This window comes from Aedes albopictus, chromosome 1 (genome assembly GCF_035046485.1).
Source record: "Aedes albopictus strain Foshan chromosome 1, AalbF5, whole genome shotgun sequence".
In the NCBI taxonomy this organism is placed as follows: Eukaryota; Metazoa; Arthropoda; class Insecta; order Diptera; family Culicidae; genus Aedes; species Aedes albopictus.
This window is the reverse complement of record NC_085136.1, coordinates 65,269,810-65,290,323: the sequence shown is the minus strand read 5'-3', so window position 1 is coordinate 65,290,323 and position 20,514 is coordinate 65,269,810. Positions and strand designations below refer to the sequence as shown.

Below are 20,514 nucleotides of genomic sequence, written 5' to 3'. Positions count from 1 at the left end.
TTTCCAGGGGAAATTCTTCGGAATTTCCAGGGGAAATTCTTCGGAATTTCCAGGGAAAATTCTTCGGAATTTCCAGGGGAAATTCTTCGGAATTTCCAGGGGAAATTCTTCGGAATTTCCAGGGGAAATTCTTCGGAATTTCCAGGGGAAATTCTTCGGAATTTCCAGGGGAAGTTGTTTCGGAATTTCCAGGGGAAATTCTCTGGAATTTCCAGGGGAAATTCTCCGGAATTTCCAGGGGAAATTCTCCGGAATTTCCAGGGGAAATTCTCCGGAATTTCCAGGGGAAATTCTCCGGAATTTCCAGGGGAAATTCTCCGGAATTTCCAGGGGAAATTCTCCGGAATTTCCAGGGGAAATTCTCCGGAATTTCCAGGGGAAATTCTCCGGAATTTCCAGGGGAAATTCTCCGGAATTTCCAGGGGAAATTCTCCGGAATTTCCAGGGGAAATTCTCCGGAATTTCCAGGGGAAATTCTCCGGAATTTCCAGGGGAAATTCTCCGGAATTTCCAGGGGAAATTCTCCGGAATTTCCAGGGGAAATTCTCCGGAATTTCCAGGGGAAATTCTCCGGAATTTCCAGGGGAAATTCTCCGGAATTTCCAGGGGAAATTCTCCGGAATTTCCAGGGGAAATTCTCCGGAATTTCCAGGGGAAATTCTCCGGAATTTCCAGGGGAAATTCTCCGGAATTTCCAGGGGAAGTTCTCCGGAATTTCCAGGGGAAATTCTCCGGAATTTCCAGGGGAAATTCTCCGGAGTTTCCAGGGGAAATTCTCCGGAATTTCCAGGGGAATTTCTCCGGAATTTCCAGGGGAAATTCTCCGGAATTTCCAGGGGAAATTCTCCGGAATTTCCAGGGGAAATTCTCCGGAGTTTCCAGGGGAAATTCTCCGGAATTTCCAGGGGAATTTCTCCGGAATTTCCAGGGGAATTTCTCCGGAATTTCCAGGGGAATTTCTCCGGAATTTCCAGGGGAATTTCTCCGGAATTTCCAGGGGAATTTCTCCGGAATTTCCAGGGGAAATTCTCCGGAATTTCCAGGGGAAATTCTCCGGAATTTCCAGGGGAAATTCTCCGGAATTTCCAGGGGAAATTCTCCGGAATTTCCAGGGGAAATTCTCCGGAATTTCCAGGGGAAATTCTCCGGAATTTCCAGGGGAAATTCTCCGGAATTTCCAGGGGAAATTCTCCGGAATTTCCAGGGGAAATTCTCCGGAATTTCCAGGGGAAATTCTCCGGAATTTCCAGGGGAAATTCTCCGGAATTTCCAGGGGAAATTCTCCGGAATTTCCAGGGGAAATTCTCCGGAATTTCCAGGGGAAATTCTCCGGAATTTCCAGGGGAAATTCTCCGGAATTTCCAGGGGAAATTCTCCGGAATTTCCAGGGGAAATTCTCCGGAATTTCCAGGGGAAATTCTCCGGAATTTCCAGGGGAAATTCTCCGGAATTTCCAGGGGAAATTCTCCGGAATTTCCAGGGGAAATTCTCCGGAATTTCCAGGGGAAATTCTCCGGAATTTCCAGGGGAAATTCTCCGGAATTTCCAGGGGAAATTCTCCGGAATTTCCAGGGGAAATTCTCCGGAATTTCCAGGGGAAATTCTCCGGAATTTCCAGGGGAAATTCTCCGGAATTTCCAGGGGAAATTCTCCGGAATTTCCAGGGGAAATTCTCCGGAATTTCCAGGGGAAATTCTCCGGAATTTCCAGGGGAAATTCTCCGGAATTTCCAGGGGAAATTCTCCGGAGTTTCCAGGGGAAATTCTCCGGAGTTTCCAGGGGAAATTCTCCGGAATTTCCAGGGGAATTTCTCCGGAATTTCCAGGGGAATTTCTCCGGAATTTCCAGGGGAATTTCTCCGGAATTTCCAGGGGAAATTCTCCGGAATTTCCAGGGGAAATTCTCCGGAATTTCCAGGGAAAATTCTCCGGAATTTCCAGGTGAAGTTTTTCCGGAATTTCCAGGGGAAATTCTCCGGAATTACCAGGGGAAATTCTCCGGAATTTCCAGGGGAAATTCTCCGGAATTTCCAGGGGAAATTCTCCGGAATTTCCAGGGGAAATTCTCCGGAATTTCCAGGGGAAATTCTCCGGAATTTCCAGGGGAAATTCTCCGGAATTTCCAGGGGAAATTCTCCGGAATTTCCAGGGGAAATGCTCCGGAATTTCCAGGGGAATTTCTCCGGAATTTCCAGGGGAAATTCTCCGCAATTTCCAGGGGAAATTCTCCGGAATTTCCAGAGGATATTCTCCGGCATTTCCAGAGGAAGATTCTCCAGCATTTCCAGAGAAAAATTCTCCGGCATTTCCAGAGGAAGATTCTATCGGAATTTCCGAGAAGAGTTTTTCCGAAATCTCCGAGTGGAAATTCTCCGGAATTTTTGGGAAACTTGTCGTTGGACCTTAGACTTTTTAATAACAAATACCCTCTTCTTTACAGCTCGCAGCCAACATCGTGATCTTCGTGGGCGTTAACGTGGCCGGGCTGGTCGTCAACGTGATGATGGAGCGGGCCCAGCGACGGGCGTTCCTCGACACCCGCAACTGTATTGCGGCCCGACTCGAGATGGAGGACGAAAACGAGAAGCTGGAGCGGCTGCTGCTCTCGGTTCTGCCGCAGCACGTGGCCATGGAGATGAAAAACGACATCCTGTCGCCGGTGGAGGGCCAGTTCCACAAGATCTACATCCAGAAGCACGAGAACGTCAGTATACTGTTCGCGGATATTGTGGGGTTCACGGTGCTGGCGTCGCAGTGCAGTGCACAGGAGCTGGTCCGGCTGTTGAACGAGTTGTTCGGAAGGTTCGATCAGCTGGCGCACGATAACCACTGTTTGAGGATTAAGATTCTGGGGGATTGCTACTACTGTGTGTCGGGGATTCCGGATCCGAGGGCGGATCATGCGCGGTGCGCCGTGGAGATGGGACTGGACATGATCGATGCGATCGCCTCGGTCGTGGAACAGACGGATGTGATCTTGAACATGCGGGTAGGGATCCACTCGGGGAGGGTTCTGTGCGGGGTCCTGGGGCTCCGGAAGTGGCAGTTTGACGTGTGGTCTAACGACGTGACGATGGCGAATCACATGGAAAGCGGCGGGGAGGCTGGACGGGTTCATGTGACCCGAGCAACGCTGGACGCCCTCGGGGGAGAGTACGAGGTGGAGGCAGGTCACGGCGATACGAGAGATTCATATCTCCGAGACCATCAGATCGATACGTATTTCATCGTACCGCCGGCTCATCGGAGAAAGGTAACTAGATTGAATCTGACACGTTTGGACTACCTTCCTTCTATAGATGCCTTGGAATGACCTAACAACCTTCATTGCCATGGAAACGATGACTGACGCCTGAAACCTTTGTTACCCATCCAGTGTGTTAATGTCCATCGACTAATTCGTTATTTTTTACGTTCATTCTTTTGTTTTCAATCCCTGAAATCGGTCGCCGTCGCATTGATCGTCTTCATCCCGCCTGTCACAACTCTGAACCACCACCACCACCTTTACCCCGTTCATCGGTTATCCTTACCTGCCTGTTCCGTTACGTGTCACGTGTGCCGTCTAGCCCCTGATGTTGAACACCTTGGGGGTCCGTTCGGCGCTGGGGGCCGCCAACCGGCGGAAGCTCTCGTTCCGGAACGTTTCGAACGTGGTCGTCCAGCTGCTCCATACCATCAAGTACTCGGTGCCGGTGCCGTTCTCGCACATGGCCACCGGCGGTTCACCTTATCCAGGTGGCGGTGGCGGCGGTGGCAGCGGTCCTGGCAGTGGACCGGCCGGAGCTGGCCCCGGTGGCGGAATGTTCCTCGACAAGAACGCCCGAAAGGTAAGTGACTGGAGAAGTTTTGTGAACGAGATTAAGCTTGAGCCAAGTTCTAGTTAGGCTTAGAGTGCTTTTGTAGACAGTTTCTGATCTAGTCAGCGAGTGCTTCATAGTTTGCTTGCTTCATAGGTTGCTTAGATATTCAATTGACGATGATTGCTTGAAGCTTTTCGATGTTGTTCCTTCGGGGAGGATTGTAAAATGATTGGCATGCGTCTTCTCGCTCTCTCCATATGATTTGAAACAATTTCTGTAAAAATCGACAATCAAGTGGGAACGCTGTTGAAAGCGCGAAGCGGTTAAATTCGAAAGCACTTTTAGCAAAGTGAGAATTAGCAAAACTTTTAGGATAAAGTCCCGGAAGGCCTCTGTATATTATTTCGTTTTTCTTTTCTTCTTCTTTTGTATATTTTCATCATCATTTTTGACTCTGTAAAAAAAACTATCACCCGCAGGATCCGGTAAGTAGTTCTTCGCTTGAAAGCTGCCTACGCTTCATACACATATTCGGTGGTAATTTTGCTAGAAGTACTGTTTATATACATATATAAAATGAATGAGTAGTTGAGTGTACACAAACGAATGTATCAAAGCAACCAGCTGCGAACGCTTTCGGTGTTGTTTGCAGATGAAAATGTGATGTATCGATGATTCTTTTAGCACATGACTTACACATTTCACGTTCGCTAGATTTGATCCAACATGCGTCAAACATTAAGAGACCTAAGCCAAAATGTGGTTTTGGTCCTCTAAATTTCACAAAATACACTTTTCATTTCGATTTTGAAAAACAAAAATCAAAGCAATTTGGAACATAATCAGACGGTCGTCCAACGCGTCTATTGGTTCCATCATCCGAACAAACTTACTCTTTCAAATGGTCGTCCAATGCGTCTTTTGGTTCCCTCACTTGAAATTCAACTCATTCAGCAGGTCACCCAGCGTGTCTAGGGATTGTACAACTCATCTCTCGGTTCCATGACCGAAAAAACAACGGTCGTCCAACACCTCTTTAGTTTCTACTAACCAGGAGAACCTAATATCCACCAGACGGTCGTTTAACGCAGACAGAGCAAGCAAAGAAGACGAAGAAGATTGAGCAGATAAAGAGGACAGAGCAGACTGAGCTGTCAGAGTTGACAGAACAGTCAGAGCTGACAGAGCAGATAGAGCTGACAGAGATGACAGAGCTGACAGAGAAGACAGATCAAACAGAGCAGACAAAGCAGACAGAACTGACAGAGCAGACAGAGCAAACTTAGCAGACAGAGCTGACAGAGCAGACAAACTTGACAGAGCAGACAGATCAGACACAGCAGATAGAACAGACAGATCTGACAGAGCAAACGAAGCAGACAGAGCAGATAGATCCGACAGAGCACACAGAGCTTACAGTGTTAATAGATCAGACAGAGAAAACGGAGTAGACAGAGTTGACAGGGCAGACAGCTCACAATGCTGACAGAGCAAATGGAGCAGACAGAGCTGACGAAGCAGACAGAGATGACAAAGCAGACAGCGCTGATAGAACTGACAGAGCAGGCAGAGCAAACAGAGCAGACAGAGCTGACAGAGCTAACAGTGCTGACAGATCAGACAGAGCTGACGAAGCAGACAGAGCTGACAGAGCAGACAGAGCTGACAGAGCAATCAGACCTGACAGAGCAGACAGACCAGACAGAGCTGACAGAGCAGACAGAGCTGACAGAGCAGGCAGAGCAGACAGAGCTGACAGAGCAGACAGAGAAGACAGATCAGACAGTGCTGACAGAGCAGACAGAGTAGACAAAGCAACACAGAGAATGAAAAAACATGGAACAGATAGAGCACACAGAAAACAGAGTAGACAGATCAGTCAGAGCAGACAGAGCAAACACAGCTGATAGAGCAGCTGACAGAGGAATCAGACCTGACAGAGCAGACTGAGCAGACAGAGCTGACAGAGCTGACAGAGCAGACAGAGCAGACAGAGCTGTCAGAGCAGACAGAGTAGTCAGGGTAGACAGAGAAGACAGAGCAGACATAGCAGACAGAGTAGACAGAACAGACAGCGTTGTCAAAGTAGACATAGCCGACGGATCAAACCGAACAGACAGAGCAGACAAAGAAGACATAGCAGACAGAGTAGACAGAGCAGACTTATCAGGCAGAGTAGACAGAGCAAACAGAGTAGACAGAGCAGACTTAACAAGCAGAGTAGACAGAGCAGACAGAGCGGACAGAGCATACAAAGCAGACAGAGCAGACAGAGCAGACAGAGTAGACAGAGCAGACAGAGCAGACAAAGCTGACAGATCAAACCGAACAGACAGAGCAGACAAAGAAGACAGATCAGACAGAGCAGACAGAGTAGACAAAGAAAACAGAGCAGACAGAGCGGACATGGCATACAAAGCAGACAGAGTAGACGGATCAAACCGAACAGACAGAGCAGACAAAAAAGACAGAACAGACAGAGCAGACTTATCAGGGAGAGTAGACAGAGCAAACAGAGTAGACAGAGCAAACAGAGTAGACAGAGCAGACTTATCAAGCAGAGTAGACAGAGCAGACAGAGTAGATAAAGCGAACAGAGCAGACAGAGCGGAAAGAGCAGACAGATCAGACGGATCAAAACGAACAGACAGAACAGATAAAGAAGACAGAGCAGTCGTCGCTCCTGTCCGGAGTGAAACTGTCTACCAAGAAAAGCGTAAGAAATTATCCATGAGATTTCAGAAGTTCTGTGAGAAATTTATGCAAGTTATCCTACTGGAAACAGCGACATCTAAAAATGATGTCATTTTGTTAATTACATTTTCTACATGATTTTCACAATATTCACCAAAAAGTTTGTCGAAATTACTCAAATTTTCCCCGGAAAATCGGTTAGAATGTTAATGGGATTTTTTCAAGAATTTTTAAATATGGGTTATTTTGAACTTCTTCATGATTATTCATGGACATACAATCATATTCAATGAGTTACAAAACTTCAAATCCACCGTAAAGAATCGATAAAACGATCTCATCCAAGCAACCATTCAGCACACAAAACACTGCACACTCTGTTGTTGTCCATGTATCATATAACCATCACACAATAATGCTGTTCAGGTGCTCCACTTGCAACGTATGCTCCACGCTAGCCCGTATCAAGCGCACATGGCTGCCACCGCTGCAGCAGCAGCAGCAGCCGCAGCAACAGCCGGCGGCGGCGCCATCGGAGAAAGCACCGGTCTGATGGCCGCCGGAGCCCGTGCTAGAGGGGGAGACGACACCGGTGACTCCTCCCAGTACGATACGGATACCGGCGGTGGCGGTCGCGGCCGCAGCGGCATCACGCTCAAAGTGAGAAGACACACGGTTTGCTTGTTTTTTTTTGTTTTCTTATCATCTCTTCTTCTCGGTTTTGTTCTCTGTTTCTTGCGCAAAGTTTTTCTCTTCAACTTTTTTATTATCATCATGGCTTACTATGTATGCGTTATTCTTCTTCGAATTTTTGTTTTCTTTTCCAGTAGTTTTGTTTACAGTTTACGACTTACACAAAAAAAAACACATTTTCTCTCGACGTTTACCTTTTACTTCGGAAAAGTAGTCTGGTTTTTCATCGCATTCTCCAACATATTCTGCTAGAGGTATACAAACACGTGCTTGGAAAATGTTGTCGCTCGTCCATCATCGTTGCACATCTCCATACTGCTAGATAGAAAAGCACCCACTTCTAGTGTTGTTGTGAGACAATTAATGCAGCACAAAGCAAGCCGCCTACTTTGCACCGCCATCAGCACCCACGCCACGCTACTCACCTTATCACTTATTTATGTACCTATGAACGCCTCCGGAATTGCTTCGCCGTGTCCTCGTGTTTGGTGTGATTTTTTGTGTCGAATTTACCTAAGTGTGTAATCCATAACCAGCTCACTAGATTGACGCCGCCACCAAGTGAGTACTAAAGAAGAGATGTTGAGTGTATAAATGTGTGGAAAAGCGTTTTCTAAAGACACACATAAAGAAGAGAACCAGATTACATTAACCCTTTGAAGCCGGAATTTTTCCAAGCGTTATTATGGCATTTTTTCTACGTATTTTTGTTGTTTTGGTACTCAATAGCATAAAAAGGGTAGAACATTATGCAGAATATTTTTTCTGGATATCCTAGGTTATCTAAACTATTATTGAGTTTAGATCCTAAAGTCTACGGATGTAACGGTAACTTCTTATACAAAGCTTCAATTTGTAATCTATTATGTCCAATAAATCTTCTGAATGGTCAATGGACATCATAAAATAAGCCGGGGCCATCCAAACTATTATGATGTTTAATATATACCCAAGCAACCAAAAGTTCGGATTTCACTTGAAGCGCGTACTCAGAAGTTTAAATTTGGTTCAATTCTGGCTTCGTCGAACTTGATTCTCCAAAAAGTTACTCATGTATTGTTTATGAACTTGGAAGTACATATACAAGCGATTGACTTCTCTTCAAAACGACATTAAAGTCGAAAACAGGTTCAGAAAGAACTTACGTTGAACTTTAGAGCAGAGTTCAATCAAATATTAACCGAACTCATGTTGTACTTTTGCGTGCCTCTAAAGCTCGAATATAGTTCATTTGGACCTGTTCCAACAACTTGAAATGCTCCATTCCGAACTTGTTTCGAACTTATTTTGAACTTACTACTCAAAGTTCGGATGAATATTAACCGTACCAAAAGTGAACTTCATTTGAACTTCGGCGACAGCGGAGCTGGGGAGAAGTTCTCATTCAATAGGAAGCAATCAGTGAAGTACTAGATTGAAAGTAGTGAGCTGGATTTTTGCATGATGAGATGATCAGTTCTCCAATTCTGCAATGAAATGGTGCAAACAGCATGGGTTATATATGTAGATTCTTGCCTAATTTAATGTTGTTTGAGCAAAAGTTGGGGTAACTGTGTTGTTGAAGTTGCAAGAAATAAATAATACAACAACACAGTTACCCAAACTTTTGCTCAAATAGCATCAAATTAGTCAAGAAATCATATAACCCATGCTGTTTGTACCATTTCATTACAGAAATGGAGAGCTGATCATCTCACCATACAAAGATCCAGCTCACTACTTTCAATCTAGTACTTCATTGATTGCTTCCTATTAAATCACTCGGAAATCGAACGCAGCAGCCACAGTTTGTGTTAATTTCACAAGTACACTTCGTTTCACTATAATATTTCAACGTACTTACTTGTAATCAACGCAAAACATCCATATTGTGTGGCTCAAAGGCTGCCCCGCAGCGGACAACTGGAAGAACAGGATTCCGCCGGATTTTTTTTTTGGCTGCGGCCTGCGGATAAAAGTCTTCCATGTTTCCAACCCCGTCTCACTAATCGCACCAGCGCGCCGGTAATCGACGGGAACGTAGTCTCTGAAAACTTATAAACTTTTCTGAATTATTACCACTGGCACTAATTTATTGCATTGCACTTGCACGAACCAAAACAAACTGAAAATGTCAAACTGTGTAAGTTCACAAGAAGTTCCGCGTAAACTTCTTTTGAACCTTCGGCTTCAGGTTCGGAGAAAGTTCAGACGCGAACCTGATTGAGCTCTACTAAATGATATCAGCACATTGAGTAAAATCCCACAGTGCCTAACAACACATACATGGAGTAGTGGTTAGGCGCCGGCTTTCAACGAGGAGAACCCGAGTTCAAATCTAAGTAAGTAAAAAACATCAAAAATTATTTCAAGGTATTAGTCAATTTGGATTCCATATGTACTAATGTGTCTTAATAATAAATTACTTTTGAGGACTAAGCGCATTTTTTTTCATTTTTTCGAAGCTTATTTTTAAGCTGAATAGCGTTCCTTTCAGCAACACAAGTGTACTTTTTGTGAACTCAAGTTCGGTTAATTACTTAAAAAGTGAGCTGAATAGAATGCTACTCATCATCCTCATTGGCGTAACTAGAGGGGGGGGCCAGGGGGGCCAGGCCCCCCCCCCAGAATCCGCCAGGCCCCCCCCAGAAATTTTCCATGACTTTATATATGGAAATTAGAAAAAAAATCTGAAAACCACTGTCGTGGTGAAAAACATAGATCTATATTCTCAATTTAGTTGAAAATCGGAGTTTTCGACTAGCGAAGTTAGGTCCGACGCACGGATTTGGAGAAAAATCCAACTTCGCTAGTCGAAAATTTCGGGTTTCAACTGCACGTACAGTAATAGAAATTTATTTGGCATAATATGTGTTTAAATTGACAGTTATTGGAGAAAATTCTCAACTTGTCACTCTTTACAAGATCATTGTCCAAAATGGTCTATGTAAATAGTTAGTTTTGTTTGAAATATTATATAATCAGAATTATTTAAAAAGCAATACTTTGTACATCTTCTTTTTTAAATCGCTGAGAAATTAAATCTAAATGATTATTTCCAGGAGTTCGTGGATGGGTATCTTTAAGAATCTTTGAATTTTCTAGCAGCATTACTGCAAATTCTTTATGGAAATCAAGTATCATGTGGGAAAAAACTCTGGTTGAATTTGCAATGGAATTCCAGCAAAAGTTTGTGAATTCCTAGTGAGAATGGATGTACGTAGCTGAAGCGTAAACGCGAGTGTATTCATGAAAACCATGCTGGAGGTGATTTCTAGTCGGTCACTATTAATTTCTTTTATTTCGTGGGTCAGGGATATTTTTCGTCTATCAAACAACGCAATAATTCAAATGGCCATTGAGGAAGTTTTAATATATTTAAAAGCTGGTGCTGCAAGATGTTATCGTAAGTTTGAAGGTATTCATGATTCGACTTGTAAAAGACTTGGTATTCATGAGATAATTGTGAAAGAATTCCTGGATGACTTCTTAGAGAATTTCTTGGCTTCTATATCCCTCTTAAATTATATAAAAGAATTTCAATACAAATCGCTGGAGGAATTCCTCTAGAAATCCTTCAAATTATTCAAAAAATCTACAAGTAATCCTAAAAAAACCTGGGGTGAATCCCTGGAAAACATTATGAACGGAATACTGTCATTTTTTAACTAACCGCTGAATAAATTTTTTAAAAAATCTCGAGAGAAATTTCGATAGAAATCATTACAAGAATTCTCGGAGCAATACCTGCAGTAATTTGTGAAAGTATACCTGGAGGATTCCCTGGATGAATTCCTGGAGGAGTCCGAAAAGCAATTATGCTTGGAATTTCAGGAAAAAAAATCTGAAGAATCCGCATCAGAAATCCCTGTAGAAATTACTAGAATTTTTTTTAGATGAATCCTTGAGGAATTTCTGGATGCATTCCTGGAGGAATCCTTAGAGGAATTCTTCAAGAAATCACAGGAGGAATTCCTAGATGTATTTCTGGAGTATAACCGGGAGAACCTTCTGGAAAAATTCCATGCGGAATCTCTGGAAAAGTTCCTGGACTAATGCCTGGAGCATTAGGGGATTTTTTTTATTATCGTACAATTTGGTATGAAGTTTCTGAAGGGTAATGAAATTAGGTAGGGATCATATATATATATTTGAAAAACTAAATTGAAAAAAATCAGGGTCGCCTAATTTTCCGGAAAACTCCAGTGAAAATCAAACATTTTCCACAGAAACCACCCACTTTGAAAAATCATAGAACGAAGCATCATAGGCACATTTTTTTGTGAAATCATAAGCAAATTTTCTCAGCAATTCCAAGATGGATTCCCTGGAAAAGTTAATGGATTGATTGATTGATTTGTCTTTTTTAAAGAGACTTTCAGCCCTTGGCTCCAAAGTTAATGGATAAATTTCTGAAGGAGGCATCCCTAGAGAAGTTCCTGGAATTCCAGGAGTAATTCTTGGAGGAATCTCACGGAAGAATCCATAGAGGAATCCCTGCAGGAATTACTGGTATATTCTTGGAGGAATTCCTGGTGGAATTTCTAGAAGAACCCGTGAAATAACTCCTGGACGGATTTCTAGAGGAATCCCTGGAGTTGAAATTCATTGATTTATTCCTAGAGGGAACCTGAAAGAATTTCCGGAGGAATCCCTTGGAAAAATTCTCATAGAATTTCCTGAAGAATCTCCTGAAAGAATATCGGAAGCAATCTCTAAAGGATTTCTTGCAGAAATTCCTGGAGGAATGCTGTAGGAATTTCCGAAGAAATTCCTGGATCAATTTCTGAAGAAATTCCTGTAGGAATTTCTGAAGAAATACCTACGGTAAATCTTGGTGGAATTTCTTGAGGAGACCCTGGAGACACTGCGGTAGTAATTTCTGAGGAATTCCCAGAGGAATTCCTGAAAGAATTCCTATATGAATACCTGAAGGACTTTCTGAAGGAATTCCTGGAGTATTTCTGAAGAAACATCATAAGGAATTCCCGCAAAATTTCTTAGAAAAATATCTACAAATATTCTTGAAAGAATCCCTGGAGATATTCTTGGAAAGAACCCTGGAGAAATCCCTGAAACAAATTTCTGGAGGAACCTTGGGAGGGATTCCTGGAAGAACTTCCGGACAAGTTCCAGGTGGAATTTCAGGAGGAATTTCTGGACAAATCTTTATAGGAAATCTTGGGGAAATTCCATGGAACTATTCATGGATGAATTCCAGGAGGAATCCCTTAATCAATTCTTTGAGGAATCTTTCAATGAATTCCTGGAAGAATCTATAGAGGAATTCTGGAAGGAATCCATGGAGAAATTTCTGAATATATTCATAGAGAAATTCCTAAAGAAATTCCTAGAGAAATTCTTAGAGGAATTCTGAGAGGAATTTATAATGGAGTTCCAGGAGAAATTTCCAGAGGAATTTCTGGAGGACTTACAGAAGCAATTTCAGAAGGAATTTCTGGAAGAATTACTGGAGATATTATCAGAGGAACTTCTGGAGGAATCCATGAAATAATTCCTGGAGGAATGTATAGAGGAAACCTTGGAGAAGAAATTCCTGGATTAATTCTTGGGGGAAACCCTGGAAGGATTTCTGGAGGAATTCCTGGATCCATTCCTGAATAAATTACCGAAAGTATTCCTGAAGAAATACCTGTGATAATTTTTGGTGAAATTCGTAGTAGAACTCCTGGAGGAGTCCCTGGAGAAATAACTGGATGAAATCCTGGAAGAATGCCAGGAGGAATACCTGGAAAAATTCTTGAATAAATTCCAGAAAGAATTTGTGGGGAAATTTTTAAAAGAATCCCTTGAGGATTTCCTGGAGGATTCCTGAAAAAATATTTGAAGGAATTCCTAGATATATCTCAGGAGGAAATCATTCAGGAATCCCAGGAAGAATTATTGGAATATTTCTTGGATAAACTCCGGGAGGAATTCTTGGGGTAATTTCTAAATGAATCCCTGGAGGATTTTCTACATAAATTCTTGGAGAAATTGCGGTAGTAATTTCTGAAGGAATCCTGGATTAATGCCTGGAGGAATCCCTATAGAAATCTCTGGAGGAACTTCTGGAGGAATGCCTGGAGTAACCCCTGGATAAATTCCTGGAGACATGCTTGGAGGAATCTCTCGAGAAATTCCTTAGGAAATCCCTGGAGGATACCCTGGGGAATTTCCTTAAAAAATCCCTGGAGAAATACCTGGACTAATGCCTGGAGTAATCTCTGGATACATTTCTAAATCAGTTCCTGGTAGAGTTTTCAGAAGAATTCTGGGAGCAATCTAGTGGAGTTTGGAGTTTTTAGAAGAACTCCCGAAGCAATCTCTAGATGAATTGCTGGAGAAATCCCGGGATGAGTCCATGTAGAAACTCCCAGGAGAAATTTCTAAAAAAAACCTCTTGAAAAATTCCTAGAGGAATCCTTAGAGAAATTTATAGAGAAATTCTTGGAAGAATCCCTGGGAAAATTCTTTGAAAAATCCCTGGAGGAATCCTTGAAGCAATTTCTGGAGAAACCTCAGGAGGGATGCCTGGAAAGTTCTGGACAAATTCCTGCAGGAAGTTCTGGATAAATTCCTTGCGGAATCCCACGAAGAATTCCTGGATTAATCTGTAAAGGAATTTTTGTGGAAATTCTTTGGAACTATCCCTGGAAGAATTCTTGAATGAATTTCTGGAGGAATCTCGAGAGAAATTCTGGAAGCAGTTAATGGAGGAATTTCTGAAAAAAATCCAAAAGAAAATTCTGAAGAAATTCCAAGAGAAATTTCTGAAGAAACTCCAAGAGAAATTTCTGAAGAAAATCCAAGAGAAATTTCTAGAGGAATTCCCAGAGGAATTTTTGGAGAAATTCCTGAAGGAATTGCGGTAGTAATTTCTGAAGGAATTCCTATGGGAGTTCCTGGATCAATTCCTGGAGGACTTTCTGAAGGGATTCTTGGGGTAATACTTAAGTTACCTCTTGAGGAATTCCTGGAGGCATCCTTAGAGGAATTTCTAGAGAATTACTTGGAAGAATCCCTGGGGGAATTCTTGCAATAAAAAACCTGGAGGAATCCTTGAAACAATTTCTGGGAAAACCTCAGGAGGAATTCCTGGACAAATCTCTATAGGAAATCTTGGGGAAAATCCGTGGAACTATTCATGGAAGAACTGCAGGAGGAATCCCTAAATGAATATCTTGAGAATCCCTGAATTAATCCCTGGAAGAATCTCTAGAGGAATTCTGGAAGGAATCCATGGTTGATTGATTTGTCTTTATTAAAGAGACTTGCAGCCCTTGGCTGGTTCGTCTCTGAATCCATGGTGAAATTTCTGAAGGAATTCCTGGAGAAATTTTTAGAGGAATTCAGAAAGGAATTTCTGGTGAAGTTCCAGGAGGATTTTCTGGAGGAATTACTGCAGGAATCATCGGTGGAATTCCAGGAGGGATCCATGAAATAAATCCAGAGGAAACCCTAGAGAAGAAATTCCTGGAAGAATTTTCGGAGGAATTCATGGAAGAATTCCTGGATCCAAACTTGGATAAATTGCTGGAGTAATTCCTGAGGAAATACCTGGGGTAATACCTGGAGAAATTCCTGGTAGAACTCTTGCAGAAGTCTCTGTAGAAATGCCTGAAAGAAATCCTAGAGGCATGCCAGGAGGAATACCTGGAATAATCCGGGAGGAATTTCCGAAGGAGTTCCTGGAGGAATCTCAAGATTCATTCCTGATGAAATACAAAGTTCGATTTCTGAGGGAATTCCAGGAGAATTTTCTGAAGAATTCTCAGGGGAAATACTGAAGAAACCGCTGAAATTCCTGAGGAAATCCTGAAATCCTGGATTAATTCCTGCGGGAGTTTCTGAAGGAATCCCAATATGAGTTCTTCTAGAAATGTTTAAAATAATCTCGGAATTCGTTTTTGTAAGAATAACAGAAGAAATTTCCGGTGAATCCCTGGAGGAACTCTTGGAAGTAATGTCTGAAGAAACCCGGTGAAGAATCCCGGAAGCAAGCCCCATTAGGAACTCTTTATGGAATCTCAGGAGAGCTTTCTTAGCGAATACCTGGAAGAATTTTTGTAGGAATATTCCTGGATAAAAAAAATGAAGAAATCAATGTCTGCAGTAATTTTTGAAGGAATACTAGGATCCCTAGTGGAGCGGACCTGGTGGGATGGTTGGAACACATGACTATCACGCCGAGGATCTGGGATCGAATCCCACTCCCGACAAACTCGCAAAATGTGAGTTCTTCCTTCGGAAGGGAAGTGAATTTTGATATTTCCAGGATGCTTTTCAATACTGGCTGTGCAAGCACTAGAATAGAATAGAATAGAATAGAAGGGAAGTAAAGCGTGGGTCCCGAGATGAACTAGCCTAGGGCTAAAAATCTCGTTAATACACACAAAAAAAACTAGGATCCCTAAAGGTTTTTTGTACAAATTTTTCAAGCAATTCAAGCAATGGAGTGTTTTTTAAGAATATCTAAGTTAATGTTTCTAAAAGAATTTCTGGAATACATTCCTGCAGAAATACTTCGAATCATTCCAGATGTAATTATTGGAGCAATCTCTAGTGGAATTTTGGAAGGCATATATGGAGATATCCCTGTAGAAATCTCTGAATACCTGCAGAAATACCTTAAAGGATCTCTGGAGAAATTCCTGAAGGAAACTTCGAAAAATCACTGGAACAATTACTGGAGGAATCTCTAAAGATATTCCAGGACAAATCCCCGAAAAAATGTCTAGTGGAATCCCTAGATGAATTCTTGATTGAATTTCTGGAAGAAGCCAAGATGGAATCACTGAATTAAGGTATGGAAAAAAATCTTGGAGGAATTGGTCGGCGTTCGGTCAGAGTGGACTACGTGGTTTTTTGGATAGGTAAAGATGCGAAGGAATTAAAAAACTCTGAACTTTTCGTCATTATTTTGAAGCAGATGTTTCGCTACATAAAGGAACTATAGTATTTCGGACAAAAATGCACTACATTTGACAACACAAGTTCTTGCAGGGCATTTTCCCGAAATCGTTGCAAAACAGATGGTCCGGTCTGATTTAACGCCGGCCAATTGTTCGTACTCATATAGTTTACAAAACTATGAACAAATCTGAAACAGTCATTTTGATTACTCAAAACTACAATACTGATTTGCATATTCACAAATCGGGCGTCCATCCCGCTTAAAATGCATCTCAAGTCAGGCCCCCCCTGGGCCCCCTCCAGGAAAAAATCATAGTTACGCCAATGATCATCCTTCGAATAGCTGATTAAGCCCAAACATGCTATTTTATCCGAACTTTTGGTTGCTTGGGTAGCATCTACAGCAATTGAAGTTTATGTTTTGGCTATATAGAGTTATGTTGCATAATCTATTATACTTACTGGAGCTTCCAGAAACTGCGATATAGCTAAATTATCAAAAAAATATTGTGTAACACTACTATCTGAAACGAAATCGCCTCATGTCACAGTGGTTGTTTTGATCAACTAAGCTTCATAACAGTAAGGAAGCTCATAATATCCCAAAAATATATAACAACGCTTATTGTTTCTCCAACCACTTTGGTAAGTACAGTGGATTACGTAACACTACTTAACGTAGTGGCAAAAGCTATTATCACAAGTGTAGACCTGAAACTATGGTCTCCGGAGTAGTGTTGTTGATCTGGAATATCTCAAAACTATCTTTAAATGACTCATGATATGCCAGGGCGATTACAGATTACAGTTTAAAGTTTACTGTGAAGAGCTGAACTTCAGGACAACTCTAAACTCAAGAGTTGGACAACTCTCAATGTCCCAAAGGTTCATAATAACCCAAGCAACACATATGGTTACAAAACAGTGACGGAAGCGTATGCAAGAGATGCACAGATGTCACTGTGACTTACTGCACAACCCTTACATACGCTGCCGTCACTGTTTTGTACCCATGTGTGTTGCTTGGGAATATATAGTAAAGTTCAGGTTGGTCTAGTCACCAGAATTGATTATGAAACGATACTCAGTATGTCAGATATTGCTGATGTTACGAGTGTAGACCTGAAGTTCTGAACTCCAAGATAGTTTGGCTGACCTGGAACATTCCCATAGTGTCTCTAAATGACAATTGAGATTTCAATAGCTTCACGGATCTCAGCTGATTATGCTATGCTAGTATTTATGATGAAAACACATAAAGTTTCTCTTGTACATTTGAAGGACTTCATTGTAGAACAGTTTGGACGATCCTTGAATGTCCAAAGATTTGTAATAAGCTAGTAGACTTCAGATTACTCCAGTAACTGCGGTTGATTATGCAACGTTACTCATTATAACAGATATACCTCTTGTTGTGAGTGTAGACCTGCAGTTCTGAATTCCAAAGTAGTTTGGCTGACCTGGAATATCCCTATAGTGTCTAAAAATTACATTGTAGATGTCAAAAGCTTCACGGATACCAGTAGGTTATGTAATGCTATTATTTGTGGCGAAAATACATGAAATATTTTTGTAGATTTGAAGGACTGCACTATAGGACAGTTTGGAATACCTAGAACAACCCAGAATATAAAACACCTTTGGATATTCTTGGCAAAGATTAAATGAATACATATAAACGTAACCCACAACCAAGTTAAGCTTTTAGATCAAGTGGTATATCAAATATTTCGTTTTTCCAAATTTCATGGTGTTCAGGATGTTCTAGGTTGTCAATCAAGCTCCAAACACAAATATGCCCATTTTTTTCTTAATATAGGACTCAATTTGCAGCAACTTTGCCGAAGACAGTATTCTGTTTTGTCGAATAAGTGAATTTATACAGCCGTTTCTATGTCTCTGGCTCCAAAGGGTTAAGGGGGATTTTGAATGTATTTCAAGAAGCTTCAGGGGGTTTTCGGCGGGTTTTCGAAACGTTACAGAGGCGTTACATATGCGTTTTCGAGAGTTCCGGAGGGATTTAAGTGCGTTACACGGGGTCCGAAGGAGTTTAAGAGGGATTTTCGAGGTTAATCGAGAAGCTTCAGAGGCATTTTCGGGGGTTTCAGAGGGTCTCAGGTACGTTACAAGAAGTCTGACCGGGATTTCAGGGAATTCCGGTCGATTTTCAGCGGGTTTAAGAAGCATTACAAAGGTCCTCCGGGATCGTTTTCCCGGGGTCCAGAGGGTCTTATCAGGCGCGTTACCCTTTGGAACCCACAGTAACCCTCCGAAACTCCTGAAAACGCCTATAAACGCCTATTTAACGTCTCTGAAACCCGCTTCAAAATCTACAAAGCTTTTGAAATGACCAAAATCCCCATAAATCCTCCTCGAGTCGCATGTAACGTATTTAAACCCCTCCGAAGCCCCCGAAAACGCATATGTGACGCCTCTGTAACGTGTCGGTATTGCTAATTTAGAGAAAACTTCCAGTTTTACGGAAGAACGAAAAGCTACCGTAGCTGTCAGACTACTGATTTTCACTGAGGTATCATCGGTCTACCCAAGCGATGCCTTGGATAGCCTTGGATACGATGCCGATGATCATTGTTTGTTGTTTGTTTTCAATGCATTTCACCTTGCTTGCATCATTTGATTTGCTCTTCAGTTTCAATGATAGGATGATTTTCATGGCTGCAGTAGGACTTTGGCAGCTGCGGTAGAACTCGGCGGTTACCGCAGAATGGAAATTTCTCTAAAAATCCACAATAACGTCTCTGAAACCCGCCAAAAATCCTCAGAAACTTCCTGAAATGCCTCCAAAATCTCCCTAAAAAGCGTTCATTTTTCATGGTGCGTGTACTCAGTAGACGACGCGACCGCTCCCGGGTTAAGAGTGTTACGTCTGTTCGTCTATACAGCCACTATTTTGAATTCGTCATCAACATTTCAAAAAAGTGTAAGCTCTTTCGTTCAATGGATGCGTATTGCATGAGATTACACAGCGCAACATTTTTTTTGTCTCAAGAGCAAACTTATGTGTCTCTGACAGATTTTAGGCCGCTGAATCCGAATCCGGGCTCAAATTTGCTCCAGCACGTCACAATTTTGAGCTATACTTCAATTTATAGGGCAAAATATGCGACTTTAGGCTTTTTTGACTGCCAGCCATTAAGCATGGAAATACAATCCAAAGCTTTGTGATAAGGCGTTAGTTGCAAAAGCAGTTACAGAAATATTGGTGCCGAATCGTATACCGCCATCTTGGATTCCCTGGTCACCATTCTTGAACTATAGACGTTTTCCTCATACATACCAAATATACCTACAGGCTTATTCGGCGTGGCGTGTGAGGTGAGATGAGTCGAATGAGGTGTTAAAAGTCGACTCGCCCCATTTGGTTAACATTAGACGGCTCACGTCACGTGAGACGAAACCGTCTCACCTCACACGCCGCGCAGAATAAGCCTGCTAATTTGCATGGTATAGGAGTTCTCAACTTCTTGAGACAGACCCCATCTTGAATTATAGGGCAACATCTTGGATTCAATGCCGCCATTTTGGATTCTCTGGTCATAATGTTTGTACCAGGATGGATCATCTTTTTCGTGCCAAATATACCCCATTCGCATGATTTTTGAGCCCAAAACTCCATAATACGGCTGCCATCTTGGAATTAAGGCTGCCATATCGAATTTTAGACCACCATCTTGGATTCTCCTGTCACAATTTTCGAACTCTGGACATCTCCTCCATACCAAATATATTCAATATGAATGGTTTAAGAACCTAAAACTCCATAAAACAACCGCCATCTTTAATTGTGAGCCGCCATTTTGAATTTTGGACCCACATTTGATATATGCTAGGTAATTTTTTATTTTAGCTGAATTCTGTATTTTCGAATGTAGGATATTGAATTTTCTTTCAGAATTTTCGTTGAATTTCGGAATGGATTTCTCGAAGTTTCATATCAATTTAAAAACCTACTTCGAAGCTTTTAGTGTTTTGGTGTTTTCATCACATATAAGACATTTCCACAAAACAAAAGATTGGAAAAACATTCAGAACAATGAAACCGATGTGGATAACTTGTATTACGAAAGCTATGAAATATTTGTAATTTACTAGATTATGAGTTATGTATATATTTTTTTTGTAGCTAAAAATTATACTCTAAAAACTTTTTAAAATCACTTTTATCCATTTGTTTGTGAAATCGAATAATATTTTTTTAAGTCTACGTGGTCATTAGGGAAGAGGAATAGGGATCGAAAGAAAGTCCACGCTTATCCACGAGGATGGGGTAGTCAGAAACCTCAGTTTTTCTGTCCACGCCCAAGTAACCAAAAGTTCAGATAAGAGGGTAATTCATAAGCTAAGCAGCTGATCCGAGGTTGCTCTTTAGCCTTCCAAGTAGCTTCATTTTTAAGTAATTTTGGAACTTG

The 20,514-nt window shown here is 41.8% G+C and overlaps 1 protein-coding gene across 5 annotated transcripts in view; it reads left to right on the top strand.

Moving 5' to 3' along the window:
• Window positions 1-20,514, top strand: part of LOC109401880 (Ca(2+)/calmodulin-responsive adenylate cyclase) — a 222,706-nt gene that overhangs the window by 184,312 nt on the left and 17,880 nt on the right. For all 5 annotated transcript variants that reach the window (XM_062844700.1, XM_062844701.1, XM_062844699.1 and 2 more), the window contains 2 exons: window positions 2,440-3,252; window positions 3,569-3,829. In XM_062844700.1, coding sequence (XP_062700684.1) covers window positions 2,440-3,252; window positions 3,569-3,829 — 1,074 coding nt within the window. The remainder of the gene's footprint in view (window positions 1-2,439; window positions 3,253-3,568; window positions 3,830-20,514) is intronic.